The following is a 22010-nucleotide window of genomic DNA, read 5'->3' as shown; positions in this document are numbered from 1 at the left end:
AAACACCGACTACCATTTCTACTGCGCTATAAACTGCATTAGCACGAGTGCGCGAGGTAACAACTGTGAAGAAACAAGATATCAAGTAACTAATTGAGTACTCGTATCTATTTATCTCGGTTAAACAGGAAACGATAAAATCATACAAGAAAAATGAAAAAATTGCAATTTTATGCACAGCTGCAAAACCGATATAAAGAATCGATTATAATCGTGAAATCGACAATAAAAGTTGGAAATGATATTTGATGATCAATAAACATTACATAACACAATTGCGAAACGTGCAATTTCCTTTCCATGTCTAATGATAATTATATAGCTACCGTTATCGTTTAAACATACGTATTCCGAGATAATAATCCCATCTACCGAATGTTCCAAACGTTTTTCCACTTCTGCTAACATCTTAAATTTTATCCGCTCCCGATATTAAAAAGAATATCACAATAACACAACATGGAAAATTATTGATTCAATATCATAAATCCATACCTGTAACGCCATAACGAGTCTGGCACGTTAAAAGTTTCCTGTATCGAATTATACAAAGACAAATTGCCCGTTACGCGAATAAAATTATACTTAACGTGTTTCGGCTGATATAAAGTTCACATAAATTCTGAGAAAATTTATAATTTTATCCTGAACGAAACAGATAATCGGTATATAGCGAATAATTGAAATTAAATCCTTCCTATGCCCAAGTTAGCTGAATTAAAGCGTACAGATAATATTTTCCATTTATTAATTAACCTTCAATCAGAGATCTAGAAATTTCTATGGAAAATAATTAATTTCTACGTTTCAAACGTATACTTCGTTAAAAAACGAGGAATTGTTAGAAAAATAAATTGTTACTTCCAAGCCATCCGTGTAACGAGTTATCTAGTCGTTCCCAACTAACGAGTTAAAAATTTCGAGGTATCTGTACTTATCGGGGAGATAACAATTTTTCCTAGTCTCCGAGTAAGAAAATACTATCTCTGAGTAAGACATGTCTAACTTCTGGTACCATATTCTTATTTCCTTATGTGGTCGTACAAAATTATGGAAAAATGATGGAAAAATGATGGAAAAGGACTCACCTCTTTCACCTTGTCCCTCCGTTGCCTGGCGATGGGGTCCTTGTCCTCTCCGCCAACCGTCAAAGGAAGTTTACTCGCAGGAGCTGGCGGCACGGTCTCCAGAACGTCGTCCTTCCGGTGGATCACTATAGGCGACGAACTACTCACACGCACACGCGTATCACTATTCACTTCCGGCTTCTCCAGCGTCTTCTGTTGCTGATACTCCTCGTCGATTTTCGCCTGAAATCCGGCTCAGATCGAATCGCGGCTCGAGGTCCTCGAATGGCGGTATTTTTAAGCGGAAGAATTCGAAACCAATGAAAACTGGTCTCTCGTTGAGCTGGTCTCAAACGAATTAAATAAAGCAGCCCTTATTTTATTTTAAGAAACGATTCGAGCTTCGAATTTTAGGAATTTTTAAAAGCCTTGAAGAAGAAAGTAACGACTGCTTCCAAGATTTATTTGCGTATATCTACTGGCGAATAGAAAGTGGTATAAAATAGAAAGCGAATAGAATGGGGATTTTATTTTTAGTGCTGGATATATTGAAATTTAACGAAGTAACGAAAAATTGAAATTTAGAAGATTAGACGAAGATATATGAGAATGGTAGTACTACGTAATTTGAAAAATAAACTGGAAATTGAAAGAAGAATTCTTTTTACTAAATAATAAAATAAGATCGATGAAATTTGAGTAATGTCGACAATTAATTATGCCTCATATAATAAGTATTCCATTTTATAGTCCTTTCACGACATTATCTTTTGCAAGTAGTCCTTGACGACTAAAGATTTTTAATTCTTTTAATGAATTATTTTATATTTCTATTTCTTTCTCTTTCACGTGGCTTGTAGCTCATTATAATAATATGCGAGATCGAGAAGCGATTTACGCCTTTCTGATCCTCCAGTAAAAAATCTCCCTCTTCCAATGAACTAGAAAAAGCGACCTTAAATATAGATGCAATGACTGATCATATAAGACAGTTCCTCCTAACAGAATAATTTCTCAGCAAGAGACATTCGAGATTCAAATTTTTCAATTAGAAATTACAAAGTTGAAATAAATTTCATAAAATCACGAATTTAGGAGAAAATTATTATTTCGAGGAATGTTCAGCAAGGAGATAATTGCACGAGAAAATTACAACGCAAAGTTGTAAATAGGATCTTTCAAATACAATTCCAATCTTGAAACTATTTTGATATCCTTTACATCCTTTAGTGATCATCTATGAATCGAAGAATTGTAAAGAATAAAACATACGATACAATACAGGAACACATGGGTATCTGAACAGGTGTATAAAATAACGGAAAATAACGGAAATAACGAAGACGATAGAACAGAAAGAATTACCCCTAAAAGCCCGTCGTGACATTCGATTTTCACGAGCAGGAATTCAATGTGCAGGATGCTTGAGCTGGAGAGGACAGTAACACGCGACACAGTCTCTTCCGGTCATGAAACGTTCCCATTTATTCAACAATCGATTGCATTGATGTATTTTTCCATTTTTTCCCAAGGATTTTACAATACGATTTGTCTACGTGCACTCAGCGTCCTGTCAGATACCCATTTTCCGCCCTATTTCCGGTTCCCAGCGGCGCTGGCGCGCTGCTTTGTACAGAATTTTCGTCTTAAGTCCGCGAATGGCGCCACGTCGCCCGAATGAAAATCAAATTTTCCCTAGACCGGCTCGAGAGACCTACGGCCCGTGTATTTATTCGAATACCGTCATCCGAATGCAATCTCGACGGAAACACGCTTCTTTCGCTTGGCTCGCTCGGAGAACGCCGTTCTCGACACTCTCGACCACCTGGCCGTGATTATAACAGGACGAAAGGTGAAACGTTGCAGGTACGGCGCCTGTTTTTGCCTCGTTTCCTTTTGCACCCCGGTTAAAACGCTTTCGAGGATAATTGTACAGCGAATGGACTGTTTCGTCGGAGAATTGAATTGTGGTTCAGCCGGCGCCGTCTCGTTTCGATATTTTCTGAGTAATAGAAATTCTGGACGATGCGCGAATTATCTCGAATTATGGCGGAGAAACGCGAATTTTGAATTTGCGCAGTAACTTTCGAGATTTTTGATTCTGTAACGCGGGAAAATTAATTTTAGTAGAAACTAAGAGACAGTACTTTCGCGATGTGTTAGAGGATAGGTTTTGTTAATTCGCGAATTATTTAGAATTATGACGAAGAGACGCAAATTTTGAATTTGTGCAGAAAGTTTCGAAATTTTTGATTCTATAACGCGGGAAAATTAGTTTCAGTAGAAACGAAGAGACAGTACTGTATTAGAGGGTAGGTTTTGTTAATAACAAATTATTTTTGAAATACCGCATGAACATATAGAACAGCCGCGATTATTTCATTGCTAAATTTTTGATTCTATAACGCGGGAAAATTAGTTTCAGTAGAAACGAAGAGACAGTACTGTATTGGAGGGTAGGTTTTGTTAATAACAAATTATTTTTGAAATACCGCATGAACATATAGAACAGTCGCGATTATTTCATTGCTACGTTGTTACAGGAAAATTTAATTTTCGTAAATGAATATGGCATAGGACCTGGCTTGAAACGTAATCACGTATCTACGTTTATCTACAAAACAGTGATTAACTTCCAAACATGCGTGTAATTATCAATTATCAATTATTCTCGTTCAGTTTGTTCATAATCGTATACACACGTCCACCGATAATAACTGACGTCAAATAATTTCATTTGAAATTGGGATATTCCTTATATTAAATATTTTTATAATATTAATTGAAATATTTTCATTAAAAGATTTTCTTATAAATCAAATGAAAATTGATTTCGAATAATCTATATTTATTCTCCCAATTATCCCATACTATTATTTTCTATTCTATTAAATATTTTCTAATAATCGTCAAATAAATTACACGCATTATACGATAAAATCGCGCGAAACGAGAATCGTTATTCCCACTGCGTATTTTGAACGTCAACCATCGGTGCAGCAATCGATACCGAGTTTAATTCTAATTTCTATCTTAATCGCTAATCGCTGCTACCCCTTTAATTAAATTTCACTTTGTTGCAATCTCTGTCCGAGCAAAACACGCGCAACAGCCCCTTCGATTCGAGCTACACCGATATAAAGGTCATTCGATCAGAATTCGATATCTAGCCGGATAAGATCGATTCGATACGCACGTGCAATAGATTTCACCGTGTATCGAACCGGACGATTTATACCCAGCACGCGTTATCTAATATTTGCTCGATGACTTACTGGCACTGTGGTTATTCGAAGAATAATTACGCAGCCCCGATAACTTTCGTCCATCAACATTCGACCCGTCGAATTTTTCCAAATACCAGATTCTTACGTAAATCGTCGGAACGCCGAGGCATGTGTCAGATGCGAGCAATTCTCGCGTTAAAATCGCTTCGTTATCTGGCAGCATGTGCAAGAAACGCGGACGTAAATAAGCGTCCTTCGAACGCGAATTATCTGACGAAGGCGTGAGGAACGCGATTAAAAACGGTATTTATAGCTACCGATTGTTTAAATTGATATTTGAAAAAAAGTAAACGATGTTTGAGGAAAAATTCGGACAAAAACTTGTCGAAGAATATTTCATACTTTGTCTGTGTCGGATTATTCCATTCCACTTATTCAACTGAAATCTACGTAACCTGGGTATTTATATGACATAATCGATCAATTTTAAATGATGACAGAGGGCCTCGTGTCTTGAATGAACCTAAGATTCTGCAATTTTTCACAGTATCCTGAATTCCGAGAATATTAACACGTTGACTGCCATAGTGGTCATAAATGACCGGTGTCTGTCTCCTCAATGAGGCCATGATGGTCACTAATGTCCGGCGATACTAATTTTTTAAATTTGTATTTGTTTTATTCTAAGCATTTTTTGAAAATTTGAACAATATAAGTAAATAGGGAACTTTGAACAGAAGACATTAATAATTTGCTATATTCCCATTTCTTTATGCTATATTGCTTGATAATTCATAATTATATCGTAAGAATAATAGAAATTTTATCGTGACCCCCTGAGCGTGCCATGTAAAAAGTACGTGATAGTTAAAGTGTTAATAACCTTCCGATGTGATAAACGTACGTGTAAGACGCGAGAAATTATAATTTTTGTAATTTGGAACAATTGCAAAGATGAAAATTCGTTAGTTTGTACATCGTATCGCGTTAACATATATTCATAAATAAATAGAGAACTTTGAATAGAAGACATTAATAATTTCCACCATTTTCTTTTTTTTGTCATATTCTTTGATAATTCGTTATTATATTCTAAGAATAATCGAAATTTTATCGTGGCTTCCTGAGAGTACCGTATAAAGAGTTCATGATAGTCAAAGTGTTAATCTTGTAATAATAATAATACAATACTGCAATGTTTCTCGACCCTCTTCTCAATTTTTCTAGATAGACAGAAGATTTCTCAGTATTTCCTGGATAAAATATCCATCATGGATACCCTAATTTCTTAACTTCCTGGGCGTATAAGATTCCATAATTGATAATAACTCAATGAAAAGTATTCATCAGCCAGTAACGCTGACGTAAGATCGTAATGTTTGTCCAGCGAATTTCGTACCAAGGTGCAATTTACACGGGGACTGGAGTAAAAAGGCAATTTCAATACGGTTGAGACTCGTTACAACTCCTTTCGTTGGTCGCCAGGTGGCCTACATTAAATTCGATTAACCGAGCTGCATCCAGGCCGATTAACGTACGCGTGAAATCGCACGATAGGTCTCGAATTATGCAAACCGTATTCCGCAATCGACGTGTATTAATACGGAAGATCGCGTGTGGATCGCGGATCGATCGAAACTTTATATCCGTAACACTTTCAGTGTACGGTCTGATTGGAAGGTGCACGTCGATGGCGTAATTCGCAGGTGTTCGCTGCGAGATTCCGCTTTGAAATTCCACGCTCCCGCCATATGGAATTACCATTCGAATTAACAGCGACAATGAGAGATTTCCGAGGTCGTTTTTACCACGCATAAATTTGATTATCGTGCATTTCTCGGGGATTCCTCGGCCGTGAGAATACTATGCCAAGGGAAAGTAGGTGAATCCGACATGTGCGAACGTTAAACCTGTTAGACCCGCGAACAACTGCTAAATTACACTCGAATTACCCTAGTTCCGCGATGAAATTGTCATCAGAATCGCGCTTCAATTTTAATAAGTCCAGCTGGCGGAGATCCATTAGTCGAATCTTCCACTGACTGATATTTCATGGATCACGACGGTGAAAACGTAACACTTTGATTTTCCAATAAGGAACTGACCTTTGTTAATCATCGAGAAGATTTTCTATGTACCAAATTGGTCTTGTAAAAAAATATCATTAATGGTTTAATAATTCGACAATTTTATAATCGTGTAATTTAATGATAGTATATTCGAAATTTATCAATTTCATAACGTAGTAGTTTGATACTTTAATGGTTTAATAATTCGACAATTTTATAATCGTGTAATTTAAAGTATCAAACTACTACGTTATGAAATTGATAAATTTCGAATATATTGCGTAATAAAATTACTAAATAATCAAAATACAATATCAGAAAATAAATAATAATATCATTAAATTTCGAAATTACCATGGTACAAAATAATTAAACTACAACGTTATTGCATTGTAAACCTGCGAAATTACCAAATCATCGGGTTATAATATCGAAACGTAGATGATAAAATGACCGAATTCCAAAATTACCAAACTCTGAAATCGTTAAATTATTGGCTAACAAAATTTCCGAATTATGAAACTGCGAAATAGTAAAACTACAAAGTTACGAGGGCAACTGCGTCTATTCCCGTGAAATAAATTTTCGACGCGGAATAATGAACGGCTGGAACGAGCTCGGGCGAAAAAAGAATTTACAATGAAAATACAACGGTTATCGAGAACGTTGTAAACAAGTTTGCGCGCGGCGACGCGTTTCGCAACGTTAAACGTATTCGCGGGACGTATGCGTGCGACGCGATCGGGCGCAAATCCCCGATAAATTCTATTATTCGGGGGGAGGGGGTGGGGGGCGGCCGCGTTTCGGCCGCGAAAGCGAGAATGGCGCCGATCCAGCGATCGGTCCGTAAATCGGCCGACAATCTCACGCTCGTCATCGTTAATTAGCCGATAAAACCAGATACACCTTTCGCTGCCATCCGTTCGATTCCGCCGTCCTTTTAATATCGCTTTCACCGCGTTTGCCAGCGTTTTACAGGCGACCGAGGATTTATAGCCCTCGAAACGAGCGAACGAACGTGGCAAGACGGTCTCAACGTGTTAAATATACACGTGGAAATTGTAAACCATCGAAAAAGTTTATTTTCCCATCCACTCGACGGATATCCAGTTGTTACGCCGTGTTTGTTCGAGCTACCGTGGTTGGGAGAAAATATTTCACCGGGTATTAAACATGGGAGAAAGGAACGTGGCATTCCGATTCGTATCTACGGCCCTTTAACCAATTTCTAATTTATTTCCGCCAGTTGAATCGATTCGGTAATTATATACGAGATGCGTACTTTCCGGACACCCTGTATACGTTTAATCCTAATTCTCTATATTTAGACCCGCGACTGGTGTTTCGATGTCATTGCTATATTAATAACTTAATTTCCTACATTGCTACGAGCGAGTTGGAGAAGTGTTGAATAGTCGATACTTTTACGTCACCCTGTATGTTTGTCAATACTCGCATTTATCCGCGTTGCGACTAATAAGGATAATTTAGTTGCCGTTTCATTGCCGATCAATAGATTGTGTATTATATATCAGTGGAAATGCACGGTAACCTATCGCTGTATTTTAGTGACACTTTGTATATATTATGGACATATTTCACGTTTTTACGTTGACTGATAACCGCAAGTAAATTATCATTCTATTATCGATGAACAATTTACATAAATAAAGAGAATACAAACGGCCGCCATATTTTTCGCATCGTCATATACATACATGTGTGTGTGTGTGTATATATATATATGGCGGTAGGAGCAAAGTGTCTCAACGAGGGTCACGTCGTCGATGCGTCGGAAATTGTGCTCTGAAATTTTAGGACGAGTCTATTAGCGTTGATAAAACTCGTTGCGGGTGCGCCACTAGCCCGCAGCCCGACGAAAAATTAGATAATTCAATCTCGGCCAACGAGTTTCACACAGTTACGTTCCACAATGCGCGTAATTTACCCGCCATTTAATACGCGTGATATGTCGTCTAACTGCGCACGGTGGTTCTCGTTTTCCGGTTTGAGAAACTGCGCAACGATGGAACGTGATCGAGCCGAGCGTTTCGGACTTTCATATTCCGTTATAAATATTCCAGCCACGCGAAACGCGAGTAGAACGTTTCGGTCGTTCTGCGTGTACGCGGAATTTACGGGGAAAACGGGACCGAAAACATTGAGCCGTTGACGCGACACACGAAACTGCGACGCAACAACGTGAAAAACGAACGAATAACGATAGCCGAATTTCGACGAACCGATCGGGTAAACGGGACGACGGTATGGCGGACGTGTTGGTCGGTAAATACGTAGCTCTTGAAAACACGTTGACAGTTACCGTTAGCGCGGAAACCGGGCTGGGATAAATAGCGGCGAGAGGCAGCCGAATCGAAGGAATATCGAGAATCACGAACCGTGCGAACTTTTGCCCGTTACGCGTACACACGTGTGCCCGCGATACGTCACGATGGCCGCATGTAAACAAACGAGTCGTGAAAGCGTGTAACAGCTGAAGGAACGGAGCACATGGGTCGATATGAAAAACAGAACGAGAACGACGTGACGGTACAGGCTGTCGAGTGAATGTCAAAGAGAACAACACCATTCGATTTGCGACGAAACGATGACAGGCGAGCGCGCGGTTTTATAGGCTAGGAAATCGAGAGTCGAGCACGATCGAAAATCGAAAGAAGCGCAACGTCGAGATTTCGACACACGCGCGGACCTGAAGTTTCTGCTTGTCCTCGAGGAGATGCACATCCTGATGATCGATGCCCTCGTGTCCAGGTGGCACAGCATTCGGATGACCCATGGACCCCTTCAGGCCCCCTTGCATACGAGGTGGCGCCGGTATGAGCAGCTCCGGTCCCGCTTTTTGCATATGTCGGTACACACGGTAAACACTGTTCACTGCAACGCCGCCGGTGCCCGGACGGAAATCCGGCAAAAAGAAGAACGTTCCGAAACACACGACACCGAACATCAAAAACACCAACAGGATCAGATACTTTTCACGCGGGCGGAACGACCGTCTCGAGAAGAGAGGCACCGGCACACCGTTCACGAACCGCTGATACGACGGCAGAATAGACGACGTCGTTGTCATTTTCACGATACTGTCACGCCACGCACGCACCAACGCACTTCCCGTTTTTACAACAGACGAAAACTCGAGCACTCGTGCGCGTTGTTGCCCTTTTCCTAGCCGTCGCACGCCATTACAAATGCGGTGGCACGCGAGCACCACCTGCTCGTCGAGCTTGACACTTCGTCGCAATCCTAGCGCCAATCAGCTGGCGCGACTCAAGCGCCAACTACGTTTCTCAACGACACGTAATCGATCACGGGATTGGTCGGCACGATACCACTCGTGCCAGCACTGTCGATAAAATGCCATTTCCTTTCGACGATAATTTTTAACCTAATAAATTACGAGGAAATGTTTGGAATAAAAATAATATCGCTATAAAAATTTTATACCGCATCTATGTTTCTGCTGAACGACTTGTTCAATATTTTCGATCCTCGACGTTATATTTTTATGTAACACTTAACTCGCGCTTGACATTTCGAGTATGGAATTATTACGTACGTTAACCTTGATACCGAATCAAACATTTTAAGTAATGCAATCATCTGTCCCATTCCCGGGTTACATTGGCCTTTTATTTAAGAAGTTATCACTTAGAATAATATATATTCACACTACCATATGTTTCGTAGATGTCACAAATGATATATCGAACAGATTTCTCATTTTATAAGACCTCGTAACACGTGTTCTGAAATATCGATACCGCGAAAACATAAGAGGTATTGTTATGCCCTCTACAACTAAACCAAGGACTTTAAGAGTTATATTCAACGTAATCGATAAAACAGACGCAATGACGTTTCTATGAAATATTCTCTTTCTTAAAAAGTAGCCATTAATTAATGAATTATATATAATATGTAAATTATTAAATTTTTTGTTAATAACAAATTAATATTGTTAATAACAAATTAGTAGAATCGCGAATTTAGAATGGGAGAAAAAAAGTTACATGAGTTATTGCCTATTACGGTAGAAAAATAATTACTAGACGCTTCGGGAACAGTCGCGAATGTTCGGCCGCTCTTCGGCCGGCCGCAGTCGTTTATATAAACTGCGTCATCGTGGTGGGAGCTTATTTATCAGTCTGACTTCGAAGCGAACGGATCGAAAATTACACTCTAATACCAGATGTAGTTGTACTGGACAATGGTCATTGACTAGTGCCATAGACTAGACGATGACCACTGTCCACTCCACCCACACTGTACTCTAAACAATTTTTTAATTATTAAACAAATTATTATATTACTCGTATGCCTTCATAGTAAATTAATTAAAATTAAAATAATTAAATTATTTACATAATTGAAAATATTTTGGAATTCCAATAAATTTAAACTGCTATTTGACACTTGTGCAACAATTGTACGTAATATTCACATTATACATTCCTGATTCCGATTCAAAACACTATCAAATCTCTCATCTCAGACATACATCGAGTTCCCCAGACTAACCGTGGTCATATTGAAGATTTGCAGCCATAGTCACCTTATGTACCTTCACAAACACAATTGGACACAGCGTTCTTGTCATTAAACTTCACGGGATGGTTCCTTTATGGGTTTTTATTTCTAACGGAAGAGGCACGATGTGTTCGGCTATGAGACCTCGCGAGTCAGTCCAGTGACTATTTTTGTTCTCGTATAAAACGTGGCTAAGCCTGCAATGTCTCAAGGGATACATCAATTACGACTGTAATATATTTTCCATATATAAACTGTAATATTACAATTTTGTTCAATTTAATTATAATACCAATCATTGATTTTCTCTAGCCTGTGCTGAATCAGTAACGTTTCTTCCTTACCGACAATGTCTCTATAGTGGTAATATGGCTCTAGAATACCCGAGGCAGGACACAAAAATCTATCGTATGATAAATCTGTTCTATACCTCATTTGCGATAACGTATTTACATCTTTGTATCACTGTCAGATGCGAACCAATAGCAAATGGAATATTAAATTTAACTATCGATATGCACTTCGTAAACTTCAGATTTACATGAAACTTGATTCTAATTAATAATTTTATTTAATTTAGGAAAAAAATTTGTACACATACGTGTACAGTAATACATATTTGCTAACTTTTCCCAAGAAATGCACGTGTCGACAAATGATCCGTTGTGGCGGTAGCACACTATAGTTTTTGTGATAATTAATAGAGATTTGGTTTTTATGCATCATACGTAAATCGTGAATGAGAGACAAGCCATTGAATTAATATCGAGGCCAATCTATTCCCACTATGATATGACACCGAAGGTGTAAACCCCACTACTCTATAAAAGTAGAATGGGAAGTTCAGTTTCCGCAGTATTTCCTTATTCCACTGAAAGTTCAGAGGAGAACAAGTCGCCGATAAATTTCTGCTCAGTCACACGATACACTCCGCTTGCAATTTCCCCATAAATTCCAATCATCGAATATCGGACAATGATCAGCAGGCTGTGATCAGCTACAACAATTGTCCCTGGGATTCGGCGAATTTTTGGGATTCCCATTAGAATTTAAAATTCACGAAAAAAAGATGATTCATCTCCTACAGCGAGAGAGATATATATAATACGAGCGAGAAAGCTGCCTTGGTGACTTTTGGATTGCCACGGCCGATGCATCAGTCTAGGATCCCGCTTCCTGGTCAACCATGCAGCTCCTGTGGCTAATGTAAGTGACCAAATCGTCGACGATAAATCGTCACACGATTTATCATACAGACTCGAACCACTCGTCGTGTCACGTTTTGAAATGTATCCACATAACAGTTGAGACGAATCAGCTTCGCTCGAGCGACGGTAAATCATCGAGACGCAATGCAGGTAGACGCGTACGAAGAATTTTCGACTACGAATTCAATTAAAACGAGAAATTTGATCGCAGTCGAGCGAGAAACGATACCCATAAACGACTCCTCGTGGAAAGTACGAATACGATTCGCTAAACAAATTTATGACCACGTCGAACACGGTGACAGGTGATCTAATCGTTTAATTGCTAGTCAATCATCTGCCAGACGTTCGAGACGCGTTTTCCTCGACTCTGTCACTCTGGTACACTTGGATCATTGGCTGCAATGATTATTCATTATTCCCTCTGTTTCCTATTTCTCTTTTTGCAGGTGTCACTTGACAGTCGTCACGGCGATGCCAGCGCTTCCGCCATCGATATTCACGCGGATCTGGAAGAACGTGAACACGATGAACGACACGGAAGCGGACTCGTACCACGACTACCGTGGAAATCCGAAGCAGAACGTGTGCGAGTCCGAGCACTGCTACGAGATCGGTGCGTTCGTGCTCACGTGACGTAACATTTACATAAGTTGCAATTTTCTTGCAAATGAGTTACATTATGTAAGAGAACACCGTGCCGGGGGGCAGCATAGGTGTCGATACGTTATCGATAATTCGTCGAGACTAGGGAACGGCAGGTGTTCGGAAATGAGAAACGGGATGTCACACCACGGACCTCGAGTATAATAGAAACGCGCCAGACGAGACGCGAATTATGAAAATGCAGAATCATCCTGTCTTTTCCGGTGTTTCTCGTAATTCAGTGTTATTTACAATGTAGAGGAATGTGACAAGTTCAAATGATTACTAACGTGTTATTATCTTCTCTTATTTTCAGTATATTTAAGTATATTCGAGTCTTAGATCATTTGTTCTATATGAATCAAAGTCTCTGAAAGCATTACAGCGGTTTTGAAAAAATTAACATTGACTTTTATTGAAAATTATATACGTATAAATGTACCAATAATAGTATAAAAGTATAGAAGTATAAAAGTACCAATAATAGTACAAAAGTATATAAGTACCAATAATAGTATAAAAGTATAAAAGTACCAATAATAGTATAAAGGTATAGAAGTATAAAAGTACCAATAATTGTATAAAAATATAGAAGTATAAAAGTACCAATAATAGTACAAAAGTATTAAAGTACCAATAATAGTATAAAAGTATAAAAGTACCAATAATAATATAAAAGTATAGAGGTATAAAAGTACCAATAATAAAATAATTAATGAGTAATAATAATATACAAAAATATATTATAATACTGAGTGAATCAGTATTATTTACGTATACTACATTTACGTATACTGCACTTTTCGAGATGGTAGTTCTATTATCAATGATAATTCCTTTGGTTCGTTTATCGAAGAATATATTTACTGATTTTTCTTCCAAATTACTATACCGTTTATCGAATCCAGGAAATGCAAGAGCAGTACAGATTTCAACCGAGTTAAAGTAGGTTTCCCCCCGACTAGAGCGATGTTTCCTCAAATGCACTTTTCCTGTTAGCCAGGTAAAATTCGCGTGTTCGATAGTCTTCCACGCTCGTGAATAATTTATGAACAGCTGATCGAACGATTGCAAACCGTAATGAATGTACGATTCAACGAGTATATCATCTTGTCATTGTTACCTCAGCGAAGAGGATTCAGCAAAGCAGAGATACGAGAGCTGACCCGTGCGAAGATTTCTACCAGTACGCCTGTGGTTCATGGGACAAGTACAACCCTGTTCCAGAGAACAAGCTCGAATGGTCCGAGGATCACATCATCGCCGACGAAACCAACAAACGCGTCAGAGGTAAGAAAATATTTCTTCGCTCGATATTTTTGAATAGAAATATTTTTGAAACGGAGAAAGAAGAGACTGATATCGCTGTCTCGCGATGAGTGTTAGTATTTTTGAATTTTCTATTTAAAGAAGTCCTCGAGGAATACGATAACGCCGCTGATATCCCGCCTGTCAGAATGGCCAAGAAGCTCTACCGTTCGTGCATGGATATAGGTAGGAAAATTGCAATGATGATGGTCTTAAATTAACTTCGTCAGGTGCATAATTATTCGAAAACTGTTTTTGTCATTTAGACGTGTTTGCACTGTAAAAAGCATTTACCGTTCTCGCTGGAGATAAAATCTAATTTGAATTGAAATTATATACGGTGTTCATGCGAATCCATTACTTTAGAGATAAAAATTCGAACTCGAATATTTTCCCATTAATATATATTTATCCCAGTTAATTTCTTGTGGCACGATTTTTTAAAAATTTGGAAAATTTTTAATTTTGGTTTGTAAAATATTCCCTTTTATATCGTGACGATTTGACGAATCTAATTTGAAATTGTGGAACTTTAAATAGTATTTTAAGGCACATTCGTGACCATGAAATAATTGGAATAGATCATCGAACACGATCTATGACATAAAATTAATTGTGATATAATTAATTGTGCAAGTGTAATTAAAAATGTAATTTAATGAGCAGAATTAGAAATATTTCGTGATATTCGAATAATTACGTATTTTATGGTGTAATATGTTAAAGGAGAGATTCCTCCTCGAAGATACGAAGCTTCCTGCAAATTCTTTTGAAATGTTCCGACAGATGCAATTGAAAAGAGAGGGATAAAGCCGATTCTGGAGATCGTGGACAAAAATGGTGGATGGCCTGCAGCAATGCCAATGAACAAATGGAATCCTAATAAAGTAACTTGGCAAAAGATCGACAAGCACTACGTGACATTAATCGGCGACAATACTTTCTACAATTTCGAATACGAAATCGACTTGAATGACACGAAGCATTACGTATTGACAGTAAGCTACGAACTCGATGATCCAAAATATTGCAATTAATTAATAATTTTAATTAAATAGTCCCTAAAGAGAAAGAAACGTAATAATGGAAGAACATAATTTGTACATAGCCTTCTAGCGTCAAGGATAATTTATTACTGAAATTATTATACATTTTCACAACGATTATCGAGAAACTTTGCATTGCAGATAGATCAAGAAGCCATATATCCTCTGTCAAGTAAAATAGATTTAAGCGAAATGCAGTCTTATGGCGGTGCATACATGATTTGCATCATGCGTGTAGCGCAAGCTTTTGCAGAAGAAAAAGGGTACACTCTAGAAAGAAAACAGTTAACTACGGATGTATTGAACATGATGTACTTTGAGTTGAAACTGATAGAAGTAAATATCCTTTAGGATAGGACCTAGGAATTGCTTTATCCTTAAAACGAGCGTGAAAAATCTCATCTTATTCTGTCTTTATAGATCATTGAAACCGGAAAGGAGATACACACGAACAGCGATAATTACGAAAGAATGACTATCAAAGAATTGCAGAAATGGTATAATAGTTCCGGCATTACTGAACCTACGGCGAAGGTAATATTTTTGGAACATGTACTATTTCTTATCCAGCTGAATAATTTAACCTTCGACCCTCCTGATCTTTGCTATAATTTTTTCCAAAATATTGAAAATAATTTTATAATTTGTTTTCTAAATTATATTTAAACCAAAAATAGTAAATCTAATAGCGAATCACTTCCTAGTACTTTATGCTCTATTTGATATCAAAATCAATTGTCATTTTCTAATCGCCAATGACAATCTGACACACTTTCTCATTCGTCACAAGGATTCAATTTTAGTGGTCCTTCTACACTAAGATCTCAATGCTAATTGTTCATATGGTTAATTTTTAATTATGACAGGAAATAAGAGATAGTATTCTCACGTGGAACATTTTTAGATAGACTTCTTGGACATGCTACAACACATATTCAAGCTGGCCAATATCACCATAACCTCATCCGAACCCATCATGGTATACAATCCGAAATTTCTTCATAAGCTGGCCGGGTTGCTTGGAGGCACCAGCGAACGTGTGCTGGGTAATACCGTAATTACAGAAACTGTAATTTATATTCACCGCTGTTCTTCGTTATTTCCCTAATCACGCCGAGATTAATGGTCGACTCGATGTCCTCTTTGGACACGTAGTCTCTTATTACGTGGCTTACGTTTATCATCTCCGTTGTTTACAGTGAACTACATCCAATGGAATATGGTGAACAAATTTCTGTCATACACCACGCAGGAGATGAGGGATATTCAGTTCAACATATCGTTCTCCTCGTACAATGTATCCAATTATGTTCCACGGTAGTCTTTACACATTTTTCCATTCCGTGCTGTCTTATTATCTAGAAACATAATGTTGCAGGATCTTCCAGCCTTTTAGAACACGTTACGCAACACTTGCAATTTATATATCTTTGACAATTTGATTTCGAGAAACTCGAATACTTGGTATTTTATTATAGGCGACGTGTTAAATTAGATTTCTGTCTTGCTTATCGTGAAATTCGAAAATATAGGATACTTTTGATAAAATGAAAATATTCTATTTAATATTATGTTATTATATTATTATATTATATTATATTTATTTATTTTATGTAATTCAGTATTAGGTATTAGGTATTATATATCACGATTAATTCGAATATCAAATACTATGTTTAATTCATTTTCAGATGGCAAGATTGCGTGCAAAACATAAGAATGAAGGACGCAGTTTCTTACATGTTCGTTAAAAAATATACCTCAGACCACGCGATACGCGAGGTAATTCCAAGGATTGCAAAATTATTCATTCGTTTTACTCTTATTTTCGTTTCTCCTGTCATCTCTATCTTCTCTATCTAGGCGACGAAAATGGTTAAAAGGATAAAGGAGAAATTAAAATCGCGCATAGCACAGGCCCAGTGGCTACCAAGTCCCATGAAACTGCTATTAACGCAGAAACTGGATAACTTAGGGATTGAAATTGGATATCCAAAGTGGTACAAGGACGACGATGCTGTTACTCGATATTACGACGGGGTAATTGTCTGAAAATAATTAAAAAATAAATTTTCAACGAGCACATAAATATTTAAAATCACGTAATTATTCGATCCTTTCGATCGTTCGCAGCTTCGCATAGGCACGGATTATTTTCAAAATATCCTGAACTGCCAAGAAAAGGAACTCGTAAAGAGTCTAATCGAATTCAGGGAACCTGTCGTGAAAGAAGAGTGTGTCTCCGCTAAGAAACTAAGCTATTTTAATTCATTAAACACTCGATGCTTAAATTAAAACTTGTTTCATCCACGTCTAATCCCTTTAATTTCCAGATGGTTAGAATATCCCATAACAGTAAACGCGTTTTACACTCAGATAATCAATGCAATATGTGAGTGTGCAAAAAACTGCAAAATTTCGCATTTCTATTGCTAACAAACTATTTTTCAGCGAAGAGAGAAAATTTCCTTATCGAAGTTTGCTTTTTTAGTCATACCAGCAGCTGAACTGCGAGACGCTTATTTCACGCCTTCTTTACCAGAGTAAGCCTCTTCATCTCTCAATCTTCGCTGTATTTTTCCCACTTGCTCATAATTCAATCTACTAATGAACGTTATCGATAAACGAATTGCCAGCGCTATTAATTATGGAATCATCGGATTCATAATCGGCCACGAAATATCCCATGGCTTCGACGACGATGGTAAAAAGCCTCTCAATTCCATAAAATATTATCCAATCGAATACGTTCTCGTGTTCTAAGTCTGATAACGTAATTTTAATTTCACCCAGGAATAAAATTCGACAAAGAGGGCTACAGGATTTCATGGACCTCTCGACACGCGTCGGACGAGCACAAGCAACGATCGAAATGCTTCGTCGATCAATATGGCAATTACACCTTCGATTCCACCGACGAGAATGGCGAACACGTTAAGGTGAGTCCTTTCATTAACGCTCGAAACAATTTCTACGTGCTTTCCAAGCGTTTTTTAATCTACTGAACTAATCTGAATCATCCGCTGGAAAATTACTCACCTTGTACACAATGCCCGGCTATCGTAATGCTCGAATTACGTAAGCACCGATGCTTCAACTGTTTTTGTAACAGTTTAAAAAAATATGCAAATATTCTGCATTTTAATTTGAATATGAGACACTCTCACTGCGAAAGTGACAGAGGTGCAGGCAATTTTTTAATATCCACATGTTTCACTCGTGACACGGATTTCTTTATTTATATTTAGTTAAAAATTGAAAATTCGAATTTCCATTGCTCTAATAATAATTAATTTTTAATAATTATATCTGCAACTCTCAATGATGATGGGCAACGCAAAAATCGTACCAAATTTTTCCTCTTTCTATGCTGGCAATATTTTTGGAAATATTTTAGAGCTCTGGCTACGCCAATGCTAGAAGAAAATACGTGTACTCCCTGTATACTAACGACGATGTATAATAGTATATAATTGAATTTAGCTGGATGGATATCTGACAAAGAACGAGAACATGGCAGACTCGGTTGGCATACAGATCGCTTATTCGGCGTACAAGACATTAACAGAGCAGAAGAAGCAAACGAAGCTACCTGGTCTGGAGCACATCTCAAACGACGAACTCTTCTTCCTAACCTTCGCCAATGTGAGCAACCTCGTGTACTCGAATAATTCCATTGAGTTCTTTTTTTTCTCGCAAGTATCAACAATACGGAAAAATTCCGTTTTTTCATAGGAATATTTCAAGCGTGAATGGTCAGTTAACAGCTGAGTTAACAAGCTAAAATCAACTGGGAATAATTGTTTATATATGTGGGATATGTTATCGAGTGTTAATTCTATCTCTAAAGAAATATCAGATAAACGTTCCCCAGCTAATTATCACGAATCCACTTTTTCGTAGTCCTGGTGCTCGACGATGAGGCCACAGTACGAGCAGATGGTAATGAACGATGACGAGCACAGCCCTGCAAAGTACCGCATCATAGGCTCCCTTTCCAATATGGCGGCGTTCTCCAAAACCTTCAAGTGCCCGCGAAACAGTTCTATGAATCGACGACACAAGTGTACACTGTGGAATTAGTATCGTAACATGCTAGGCAAACTTTGAACAAAGTACGGACAGAAATAGAATGGTACTTATCGGTTTCTAATCAGCGAGCAAGTCCTGTCTTTTTTATCATTTTTACGATTTTTAAGCAATAAAGCGAAACTTGTTTTAAATAAGGGAGATTCTTTAAATCCTGCTATAAATTAGTACGTATTTATCGATGTTTAAATTCTTGCTGTAAATAAGATTTAATTATTATAAAACTCGGAAATTGTTTTTGGAAAAATTATTTCCTTATTTCTCTACCTTTTGCATTGTTTTAGTTCTTTGGGGTACACTGGGATTAAAAGTGTCCCATTTTTAGTCCCACCTCGAAATATTGCAATAGCTACATGCTCATAGGTTTATATTTCGTCTTATTTACGTAAAGCAGTTGGTAATACCTTCGACAAATGTTACAAATGTATTCGCTTGTGTTAGCAACATTCAACATGCCAGTACAGGTTCATCAATTGTTGCAAACGGAAGATTTATTGCGACAATCTCATTTTCGTGGTTTTATGTGAAAAATCGTAAAAGTGTGTTAATTTTTATAAAAATTAGTTCTATGCCAATTTTGTTTCATTTAAAACGTAATAAAATTTCTATGCAACGTGGGTCTATTTTATTTATCTGAAATCCTGTGCCGCAAAGAGATAATTCGAATTTTTAATTTCTTCGAATCTTCAAGTACATTCTCTGGTCCTGATTGCGTTAGCTATTTCCCCATCTATTCTTAGAAATAATCGCATGGAATACCATAGACACTAATTTCTCATTCATGCATTTATACTCGTGCCGTTATACGCCTGTTAGATAGGATTATTTCTCTCGTACTCGTTTCTTCTGCTTCTATAGATCAAACCCTCAGAAGCCACTCATCAAGTAAATATTTAGACATAGTCCTAAATTTTGGATACTAATATGGTCTCTACTGTATATCGGAATATGCCTAATAATATATATAGATAATATATTAGAAATTTCTCATCTGCCTTATTTTTAGAAATTTCTTCGAATTTCTTCCGAAAATTCTATTAATTTTCCTTCGCAAATTTTCGTCGCGACGGTATTCCGTGCCGTAACGATATCACAGTGACTCGTGTGTGAAATAATTCTGGGACTCGTAATTGAAATATCTCGACAGCGGTTTATTCAATGTCATACGGGAGGAAATCAAGTATTTTTAAAACAAAATACTCATACAAAACGTATAAAATCGGGGGGGTGATTTGTACATCGATCTAGTACACATAGACAATCGTACAATACAACGTAATCGTTAAGTACGCAATAATTATGTATAACATCAACGCCTATCAACATAAAATATAAACTTCACGCTTTCATCAGAGATCATGTTCCCTTCACGCTTCATCCGTTTCTCACTTCATCTTGTGCGGCTATCTGCATCGTCTGCGCGATCCACCCGATACAGTTTCAACGTTTAACGATAAGAACCCTATGTAGCATGGCTAGTATCACAATTCTGATAGACTGTCACCAGAACGAAGTACGATCGCTGCGTTTGTCGAAACGTGTTTGTGTGCGTGAAACAGAAAACTGCTTGCTCGTAAAGCTAGCCCTAAAACGTTACATCGATTTTATACAGGCAACTTAATCTCTACACAGAAATTATGTACAACAGAAGCAAGAGAGATGTAAATGATACAGGATTTAAGATACGAGCATACCCGCTACGTTACACTAACGTACAAAGCACGAAACATTACGTAAGAACGCGAATGATATACGAGACTGTGCTCTTTCTACACTATAAATTACAAAGGTCGCTAAGTACACGGTCAATGGTACAACGCATACATGTAGTTAATAGCTGCACGACGAAGGTCTTCGATTATACAAATCTACAACTAACTTAACTTTGTACAGAAGTCACGAACCATCGGTTCGTCTAAGATTAATCGAATTTCGTACGCTTTCGATGATAACAATCGAGTTGGTACGAGAGCTTGTTTCGAAATTAAAGAGCAAGAAGAAGGACATAGTTCGAAGATATAGTTAGATATAGTTCGGACATAGTTCGACATATTTTCATATATCGGTACTCTTCACTTTTCTTCTTCCTATACTTTATCGTTAAACTTAGAAGCTTTAGCTTAGACAGCACTATCCTACACGAAGCTTATACTCCATCTATACAACTCCTATGAGAACCGTCTTACCAAACCGACCGGTCGACGTGCAATATTTCACTTGTTATCGTTCACAATCGGTGTAAGGGGCATCAGTTCTTTGGCCGGAAACGGGACATGTAAAAGTCGCAATCCGAGCAGTAAATGGCAGGCTCGGTCACCTGCTTCTTCCGGCAGAGGTGACACGGCGCGGTCCTCGCAGCGCCACCTACAGCAGGCTTCTGTAAGGTAGACGCTGACTGGGTCACAGTAGCGTTCTTTGACGAGGGTACGAAATGCATCTGCTTGCTCTGCTTGGTCACTGGAGGGTGCTGGTACGTAGGGTATTTCATGTTCGATTGGATCTGACCGTTCTGCAGGGCGTTGGGGTACGTCTGGTTGGGGGCCAGGATGTTTTGCTGATCAGCCTTCTGGGGTGGCCTCTGATAGTTCTCGTGTCTCTGTTGGTAATTCGGCATGTTCTGCTGCTGCTGGTAAGAGGCTGGAGGGTTGGGTGGTGGCTGATACTGCGGCAATGGTTGGTTTATTCTGTTCTGCTGAGGGACCGACTGGTAGGGGTACCCTTGATAGGAACTGTGGTTGTACTGGTTCTGATAAGGGCTGGGAGACTGAGTTGGCGGATACGCGAATTGCTGCTGAGAGTGCTG

At 38.1% G+C, this 22010-nt stretch overlaps 3 protein-coding genes across 3 annotated transcripts in view; 1 reads left to right on the top strand and 2 right to left on the bottom strand.

Moving 5' to 3' along the window:
- Positions 1–980: 980 nt before the first annotated feature.
- Positions 981–9611, bottom strand: alpha-Man-Ia (alpha-Mannosidase class I a). The gene is made up of 3 exons (XM_017899067.1): positions 9074–9611; positions 1089–1310; positions 981–986 (listed from the first exon to the last, which is right to left on the bottom strand). Exons 1-3 carry the CDS (start codon positions 9452–9454, stop codon positions 981–983), a joined length of 609 nt encoding a protein of 202 aa, XP_017754556.1. The 5' UTR covers positions 9455–9611.
- Positions 9612–11783: 2172 nt separating this feature from the next.
- On the top strand, positions 11784–19273 carry LOC108546813 (membrane metallo-endopeptidase-like 1). The gene is made up of 18 exons (XM_017899071.1): positions 11784–12117; positions 12569–12735; positions 13893–14054; positions 14175–14258; positions 14859–15070; positions 15260–15454; positions 15539–15652; positions 16023–16164; positions 16318–16435; positions 16810–16900; positions 16982–17158; positions 17252–17352; positions 17452–17510; positions 17610–17661; positions 17755–17822; positions 17912–18057; positions 18602–18763; positions 19022–19273. Exons 1-18 carry the CDS (start codon positions 12098–12100, stop codon positions 19199–19201), a joined length of 2250 nt encoding a protein of 749 aa, XP_017754560.1. The 5' UTR covers positions 11784–12097; the 3' UTR covers positions 19202–19273.
- Positions 19274–21455: 2182 nt separating this feature from the next.
- The window catches only part of ec (ubiquitin specific peptidase echinus), a 133592-nt gene continuing 133037 nt past the window's right edge, over positions 21456–22010 (bottom strand). Inside the window, exon 11 of the mRNA XM_017899091.1 lies at positions 21456–22008. Within this exon, the coding sequence (XP_017754580.1) occupies positions 21456–22008 (553 nt within the window). The remainder of the gene's footprint in view (positions 22009–22010) is intronic.

Source organism: Eufriesea mexicana, unplaced genomic scaffold, assembly GCF_001483705.2.
Source record: "Eufriesea mexicana isolate 0111107269 unplaced genomic scaffold, ASM148370v2 scaffold794, whole genome shotgun sequence".
In the NCBI taxonomy this organism is placed as follows: domain Eukaryota; kingdom Metazoa; phylum Arthropoda; class Insecta; order Hymenoptera; family Apidae; genus Eufriesea; species Eufriesea mexicana.
The sequence above is the reverse complement of the archived record's forward strand: the minus strand, read 5'-3'. Positions and strand labels throughout refer to the sequence as shown.

Coding starts and splice junctions, on each gene's coding strand:
- LOC108546813 (XM_017899071.1), top strand. CDS start 12,098: ATGCAGCTCCTGTGGCTAAT. Junction 16,436..16,809: donor GTATCCAATTATGTTCCACG/GTAGTCTTTACA, acceptor ATTCATTTTCAG/ATGGCAAGATTGCGTGCAAA. Junction 17,662..17,754: donor TTCACGCCTTCTTTACCAGA/GTAAGCCTCTTC, acceptor ACGAATTGCCAG/CGCTATTAATTATGGAATCA.
- alpha-Man-Ia (XM_017899067.1), bottom strand. CDS start 9,454: ATGACAACGACGTCGTCTATTCTGCCGTCGTATCAGCGGTTCGTGAAC. Junction 1,311..9,073: donor AGGACAAGCAGAAACTTCAG/GTCCGCGCGTGT, acceptor GCCGGATTTCAG/GCGAAAATCGACGAGGAGTA.